General features: G+C 33.6%; 1 protein-coding gene across 1 annotated transcript in view; it reads left to right on the top strand.

The window, feature by feature from the left end:
* LOC106111501 (PCTP-like protein) overlaps positions 1–5,366 on the top strand; it is a 13,965-nt gene extending 8,599 nt beyond the window's left edge. The window contains exons 3-6 of the mRNA XM_013293620.1: positions 2,525–2,657; positions 3,344–3,460; positions 3,800–3,950; positions 4,182–5,366. Coding sequence (XP_013149074.1) covers positions 2,525–2,657; positions 3,344–3,460; positions 3,800–3,950; positions 4,182–4,541 — 761 coding nt within the window. The 3' untranslated portion in view covers positions 4,542–5,366. The remainder of the gene's footprint in view (positions 1–2,524; positions 2,658–3,343; positions 3,461–3,799; positions 3,951–4,181) is intronic.
* Positions 5,367–8,380: the final 3,014 nt, after the last annotated feature.

Here is an 8,380-nt window from a genome sequence, read left to right as displayed (position 1 = left end):
TTAGTCGGCTTTTATATCCAGTTAACTTTTTTAAAGCAGCAACTTTTTAAATTTCCACCGACTCGGGACGTCTAAAGCAATCTATCGGTATATGACTTTTATAGTTTTTATATCATAACTTAGAACGGGATTTTTTTAAACTTTATTACAACTTTAAAAGTAATATACTAAAGGATAAGATTTCATTATTATGTTTGGTGTGTTCTAATAAAGAATATTGAAGCTAAAATAACCTAATAAGAGAACGTATACAGAATGGAAAGGTAGAGAAAAGTTGAATTTGCATGTGCTAGGAATTATGAATAGCTGTCAGCGTCGCGACGGTGTTGCGACGCCGACGCCGCGGCCGCGACACTCTCAAACCAGTATTGTGTAACAGTGCGTTTATACTGAAGAGACCCTTTTATTCCCTCCCTTTCTTTCCCTTTGAAAATATAGAGACAGTTGCAGTCCTGGGAACTAATGATAACCCAAAACATTGCTTCAACATAAAAATATCCCAGAACGATAAAATAATTAAATAAAGATAAGATAATTTATCAGTACCAAGTAATTACAATCAAGATAGAAATTATTTCCACGGTAATATAAATACAAAGAAAATAACAAATAAGAAAATAAAAATACTTTTATGTCGACCTACATCAGTTGATTGGTCGGTAACGAAGCGTCGACAGGATATTGGAGACTAAACAATGTGCCCTAATTGAATACAGACCCGGGGGAGTCCAATTAACTGTTATCAGATCAAAACCAGACCACTAAGAACTCTATCGATCGTAAGACAAGTAAGAAAAACGCCTTCTTCGCAAGATGTAACTTTGTAGCTAAAATAATCGTATATTTTAAGCATTTTACTGCAGTATTTAGTGTTTTTGCCTCACTATTTTTTTTTACATTATAAGGTGGCAAACGAGCAAGCGGCCACCTAGATCCGCCGAAATGACAAAGGAACTGCTGCCCAGACATCCGCAATTGCAGATGCATTGCCTACTGTTAATCGAAGGAGGAGGAGGCGTATATAAAGTGTATATTTCCTCTTCCTATGTGTCTCCTCTACCGTCAAATCCACTTTCCCCTTCGATCCTATTCTTATGAGAAAAAGGGTGGGAAGGAAACTAACAACTACTCAGGGTAGAATTAGTTCGAAAGATTACAAAATAATTGTTGAGGAGCCTTTAATAAGTTATTATAAAAGCATTTTTTTATTTTGTACAATACTTAAGTTGTACAGTAAAGTAAAAACTTAAATATCCTGCAAATTGAATTGATATTGTTGTTACATTTTTTACATCAACAATAGGCCATTGAATTCGGTCATGCTTGACGCCACTCGACGTCACAGTTTCATGGCACACTTTTATCGCTGGCCAGTTGTATTTGTTACGGAAATTAAAATAGGAACGGGATGAATTTAAACAAAAAGATGAAGCTAGTTTAAAAAAATAATAAAACCCTCTATTTGTATAATTCAATAGCCATTTTCTAATATGAAAAAGAAAACTAACTTATTGATTAAACAAGGGTCACAAATTGAGTAAATAAGAGAGCGATTGTTCAAACAATATTCGATTACAGTTTCAGAAAAATATGTTTCAGCTCGTATTTACGACTCAATTACTGAATACTGAAATAATATTTTTGATATTCTTTTTCATTAGACGAAATGACTTTTAGCTATTACATTTTTAGGTTACAAAATTAGAAAGAGATGGATGGATTGCGTGATTGCATGATCAAGAAGGTAGTGATTACTGAGATGACGTATGATAGAGCTATTTGGAGGACAAACACCTGTTGCCTTAATTAAAAGATGGGGATTTTTTTGGTTACAAAATAAAACATGATGAGAAAGATCGTTATTTATATTTATATACTAGCTTCCGCCCGCGACTCCGTCCGCGTGGAATTAATATAAAACAAAAAAAAATAGCCTATGTGTTCTTCCAGATTATCCTCTACATCTATGCCGAATTTCATCCAGATCCGTTCACCCTTTTAGCCTACAAACTCTAACAAACATCCATCCATCCAAACTTTCACATTTATAATATTAGTAAGATTACAAAAATGATCTCTACAATTATTACCTCAATATACATGGGTTTTCTACTGTCGTGTTATACACTGGAAAACCCCATCGTAGTCCTATTTACGTAATTGCCAGTTAATGTTACCGAAGTGGTATGAAGGGGACATCGGTTCCCTTGGACGTTTTATTGATTACAAACTTCATTGCCCCTTCGTTTATTGTATAATTTATTTATAGTTACGGCTTGCAATAACAAAGAAAACTGTAACAGTTGCCTTGAAATTTACAATTTTTCCTCCTCAGAGCCCTGGAAATGCTAATAATTCAACCATGATCCAAATTAGACTTCTGTTTCCACTAACGCGACTAGTTTTTTTTTAATTTTATCTTTTATTACAGTGACCATACATTGTTTGTATATAAAAGTAGTTCTGAGCTGTTCTCGTGCTAATGGTAAAATACTCTAAAATACATTATCCATTCTGTCGCCAGTGTCATGCCCGGCGCCGCTCAAGAACCGGGACTTCGTACTGCAGCGCTCTTGGCTCGACACCGGCTACGAGAAGATGATCCTCAACCATTCCGTCTACCACAAAGACTACCCGCCTAGGAAGGGCTACGTCAGGTAATTTGAAAAACGAATAAGCAATACTCTGACAATAAATGTTGAATCAAACATCTCAGTGACGATTTCCCTTGCCTGTTCAATTGTAAAACCTATGTCTTATGTATTTTTATTGTAAACCTTAGACCCGTTACTTAGTCGTGCCAGTGGAATTTGTATTGAAGTACAATGCTCACAATAAGCGGCCTGCAACACGTTTAGCCACGCTAGAGGAAAACTTGTATCCTGTAGATGTTTGGTCGATAGTGATGCGTTGTGCGCGACTGCCCTATCTGCCAATTTGCCGGCACTCCGCCGATTAGATAAGACAGTGTGTGCGTCACCGTGACGACCTTCTCGCTAGCGCGGCCCTTGCTCTAATAGATTGATTTATTACTAGCTAGTCTATTAGGGTTTAACACTGATAGAATTTTAAAAGCTTTTTATGGATCGCTGGATAGTACGTATGACAAAAAGGTTAGAGAGTGGTAGAATGAGAGATGCAGAACTCTCCACATATGCATGCTTCTGTTATCTTCTGGATAGTCTCATTTATGAATTTCCGCTTCATCTGCTTGATCTGATTATTGAAATGTTCAATGTGTAATTAAAGTAACTAGTCTGGTCGTCGGTCTTCTAGCTTATATAACTAGAAGGTGATGGTTACCATTGTTAATAAAAAATAAAATTGTCCATATATTTTGCAGAGCTGTGTCACTGTTGACGGGCTTCGTGGTGCGAGCGCGGGAGGGCGCTGGCAGCTGGCTGGGATACGTCTCCCGCTCAGATCCGCGCGGCGCGCTGCCCGCCTGGCTTGTTAATAGGTCAGTTACCAATTAACAATGTCAAACAGGTCTCAAACTATCATCAAATGAGACAATTGAAGTGTAAAATAAAAAAAATATTTAATTGAAGTGTATAACATATCAATTAAGTCTCTAAAAGAAATATTAGAAAATAACAATGTGTTGATTACTAGCTAGCGACTTCATTCGCGTGAAATTAAAAAATATAGCCTATGTTACTCACAAATAACATGACTTTTTGATGGTGAAAGAATTGTTGAAATCGGCCCAGTAGTTAATGAGTTATTTCAATGCATAAAAAAGACACATCTTTCTTCTTTATGACATTAGTATAGATGATACTGTGTGTGTATTCAGGGTGACAGCCCAGTTAGCTCCTCGTCTGGTGCACCAGCTGCAGGCGGCGGCGCGCCGCTACCCCGGCTGGAAGGCCCTCACTGACTCACCGTACTTCAAGCCCTGGAGGAATCCTGAACAAGTACCATCCTACAGAATCTCCATTGAAGATGTAAGGAATGAAACCTTTGTGGAATATAATATCTTGATGTTTTTTCCTTTTCTCCTTTCCCTTCCCTTTTTATCTGCAATCTTTAAAACTTAGCAAATGTGAGGAATGATTAAAAGTTCAGAATGTTTTCACAATAGAGAAACTTCTTCGTTTCCAATCTTGATCTAAATAGGTTTTGTTTTCTGTGTTTTTACTTTTAATTGGTGTTTAAAATATTTTTTTTTGTTCCAGTGCATAGATCCGGACGCACCTCCTCCCCCTTCAGAACCGAAACCAAATACATCAAAGGTTAAACTTGAAGTGCCACAACCCAAAGAAGCAGAAAGTCACAGCATCGAAGACTTGGGAGACATATCATCAGAGTTCAGCGTAGAAGTGGAAGAAGAAGTAGATCATGCCACAGATCCTACTAAAAAGAGAGGGAAATTTTATAAATTAGTGAAAACAATGAAAAATAGAAGGAAAAGTGTTCAAGTAGCGAAAAGTGCTGATAATCTACTTGACGGAAAATCTTCAGAAGAAAAACAAGAGAAGAAGAAACCTTTTAAATTCCATCGCAGATTTAGTTTGAGCAGAGGTCGAGAAGATTAATTATAACTTTAATTAATTGTTGTGGAATATTTATGCGATGACTGTTACTGTTCCAATTCTTGGCCCCTACATACATTGAATTGCAAATATGCGGACAACCAACCGTGATCAAAATAATTTATAAGTGAAAGTAGAAATATATGTATTTAGTATGAAAAATGCAAACATAGAACCTCTCTGTCTTGTTACATTCCATTAAGCAAGCTACACACCATCAGTCGGATTTTTACTTGTAGCTTAAAACTAAGAACTTGTACAATTCTAACTGCTTAACAATCCAACTGTTCAATGCAAACTGAAGAAATAGTCCCGTTTATATGTAAATTCCATTTTAAATAATACAAACACATAACAATAATAAATCGATCGGTTCATTTATTGTCTATTATGAAAACATTTATGCTTAAACGATATGTTCTTAAATTGACAAATTTATAGCAAAAACAAGCCTTTCGCATACTAAATATCTCATTGAACAAGACAAAAACAATTCACTTAATAAAACTTGTATTTTACTACGTCCTAAATGTACGCAACAAACTGCACTGCAGTGACAGTTGCATGAAATATCGCTAGCTACTGATCTCTATAACTGTAGAGGTCATTACTTGGAAATGATTCGTTCGGACTTAAACGCATTCTCTCTCTCTCTCTCTTCTTTTACTATATCCCCAAAGTGGGGCAGCGGGCGTCCACAGTACTCCGCCGCTCTGTCCTGGGCTCTGCGTTAATGTCACGGACCGTGATTTCCTTCAAGTCGGCCGCTACTGAACTCCGAGTGGAGTGGATCTCACAAGGAACAAGAAAGCGTGGCCGCCCTAAACAAACTTAAACGCATTAGTAACAGTTAACACTATATCTATTATTTCCAATCCTCCCCAACTACATAGCAACTAATCGATTATTTCGTTGACTTATCACGAAATTCGATAGGCGATTAACCGTAAAATTCTTTTACAGCAATTTCCTTAGTGTTTTGAAATTTGATGAATCGTACAAAATTAATGAGTTTGAAGTTTTGTAAAAAATTAAGACAAACAGTTTTTTATTCTAAATAATAGTGTTTAAATGTTTACCATTTAGATATAGGTTCTTAAACATTTAGGTAAGTTTATTATTTGTCTGCTAAATTAATAGTTAAAATGATTGAAAGATAAAACAGCATTTTGTGAACGTCAATATCAGACGAGGTTTTTAAAAAAATAACATGAAAATGAAAATAAACCAAAAAACGCACACTTTTCCATTAATATTAATATTTATAATCAGAATTACAAGAGAATGTCTTACATGTCTCTTATAGTTAAGCAAGTATTTCTTAATGCATTTTATTATTGTTAAACACGATAGAAACAAAACGCACTGGAAAATCAATCAATATTTAATTAAAACTTGTTACAATATACAAAATACATTTACTGATAAGATGTATAACCCTAGTCATATATAAATGTCTTCCTATAAATGTTTATGACAAAAATCAAATAATGAAAAACAGACACATTATTGATTTTTTTTTTCGTGAATGTACCACCATGTTTTAAGCCAGTTACTATTGTTCAGTCCTATTGTAGGATTTTATTATCTGTGGTCTTAACTGACAGTTGTAATGTTAATGGAACAATCCGACTCTTAATAGAATCTGTTAGAACTTTTTAAGCCTAGTCAGCATTATTCAAGTACTACGATCGAATCCAGCATAACTTTTACTGGAATTAGAACTCATACTAGAACCTCACTGTGCCCTATGTATTGGAATCATGTAAACAAGAGCATTAATTTAAAAGTTTTGGCGGCCATGATGTTTTGAATTCCCGCCTTTTTGTTGACATATTATGTAATAGTCTTTTTTAAAGCAGTTCGTATCAGTTTTTACTTCAATCAAAACAATTTGCATTTTCATTACAAAAAAAAAACAGAGTATAACAAAAAAACTTGTAAAGCAATCGATGTAAACATAATTGTATTTTCACAGTAAAGAAATAGTTTTTTATGACTAGATTTCTGCTTCTCGAGAATTATCTAATACGATGTTTTGTACTTTATACATTTTTTATACTTGGCCCAGTTTTTAGGTTATTTAAAAGCGGATCTGTTGTTAGTAATTTATTTCAGAATAAATTTTCTGAGCATTTCGCACGTTGCTTTATTCTCACGAATGTATAAAAGTGTACTCATACTAGACATATCAAGTTGCATTTAAAAAAAAAAATTAAAAACAAAGAAAATGACACAGAACAAACCAATAATTAGTTTTTATACATTTTCCTTGATAAGAATACACTTATATCGCAGTTAAAGAATAAATTAAACATATTTGTTATGTTAACATTTCCCGTTCTTGTGTTTAAAATGTTTCTGTAATAATAAAAAAAAAAATCATCACCATCTCTCACCATATAACTTGTGCCTTTGCCTTACACTATAATTAACCATAATATCTTATAATACTTTGTTATAAATCTATAAATATATCAAAATATATAGTTTAAAAATTCTTGTTTTTACACAATTCATCTAATTGCAAATTATAATGATGAAATGTGATTTCATACCTAATTACTAATGTTTAAATAATTTTAAAAAAGATGTATTTAATTTTATGACCACAAAAAAGACAAAGTACAAAAAACGCTTCGATTGACAGCAAAAAAAAATCATTATGCTACATAACTCTCAAATTTTATTACTGCGTTAAACGGAACTCAGGATTATTCTTCTGCGACCGAATACTTCGCTATGTGAAGTCGCAACAATCTGATTAACGTCAAAATTAAGGAGAATAAAACGCAGTTGATATATCGTTTCCTTAGTCGGCTGGTATTTCTTAATAAGTTATTAGATGCACTTTATCATAACCGGTTTGACATTTAGAGGTTATAATAATTATTAATTTTGTCTTTTGTTTGGTATTTATGTAAAGGTTGTTCTAAAAATGTTAATCGTGGGATAAACTTGTGCATTGCTTCTCGTACTTATTGTAATTAGACGAAAGTATATCGCTCGTTGTGTTAGACGAAATGTTTATTCTCATGTTACCGTGTTCAATTTGTTGATGAATAGTGGACAAATATACGTATTAAGATGTACCAACGTTGTTTAATTTAAATGTTTTCGATATAGCCCACTTCACAACTGCAGTTATAATAACACAGATAAAACGTAAGTATGGATAACAGTTTTTTTTAAACTTGTTTGGTGTTTAAGGTTACCACAAATCAACACACTTTTATACCTGAGTGAGAAACAAACTGAATGACATTAACCTTTTAAACAATCAAATGCTAGTTTTTGCACAAAAATTTGACATTTTAAAATTTTCCAAAAGACAAGTTGCAGTACTTTAATATTATTTTTTCATTGTTTTAGATATTGCTACTATGTGATTTCTATACCATTTGTCCTATTTATTTTAAAATGATGTTTTCCTTCTTTTTATTTAACTTTTTGGAGCGAAATTATATGTTTATGAAATTACGCATTAGAGACTTACCACAGGCCATAACGTTTAATAGCATTTACATCAACGATTACAGGAAATCATAAAATAGATGATCTACACATTTTAACTATATAGCACTCTACTTGTAATAATCCTAGTAATAAAAACTTACACCATTGTTGTACAATTGATGGTTTAACGACAAAATCCAGGCTTATATAGTTATATCGAATCGATTTTCGCAGTAGTGGTGTTCAGACAAACGCGTAAGATGTTCGTCCGCCAAACAACGACCAATAGAAAACAAACAAATATTAAGTAGTCTAAAATAGTGTGTTCAAAAACTGGTTTTTTGAATTTGCCATCAATTATGAAGGAGACAAACCTTACGGTAAGA

The sequence above is a fragment of the Papilio polytes genome, unplaced genomic scaffold (assembly GCF_000836215.1).
Source record: "Papilio polytes unplaced genomic scaffold, Ppol_1.0 DF824158.1, whole genome shotgun sequence".
Taxonomy (NCBI): Eukaryota; Metazoa; Arthropoda; class Insecta; order Lepidoptera; family Papilionidae; genus Papilio; species Papilio polytes.
This window is presented reverse-complemented; position numbering and strand designations above follow the sequence as displayed.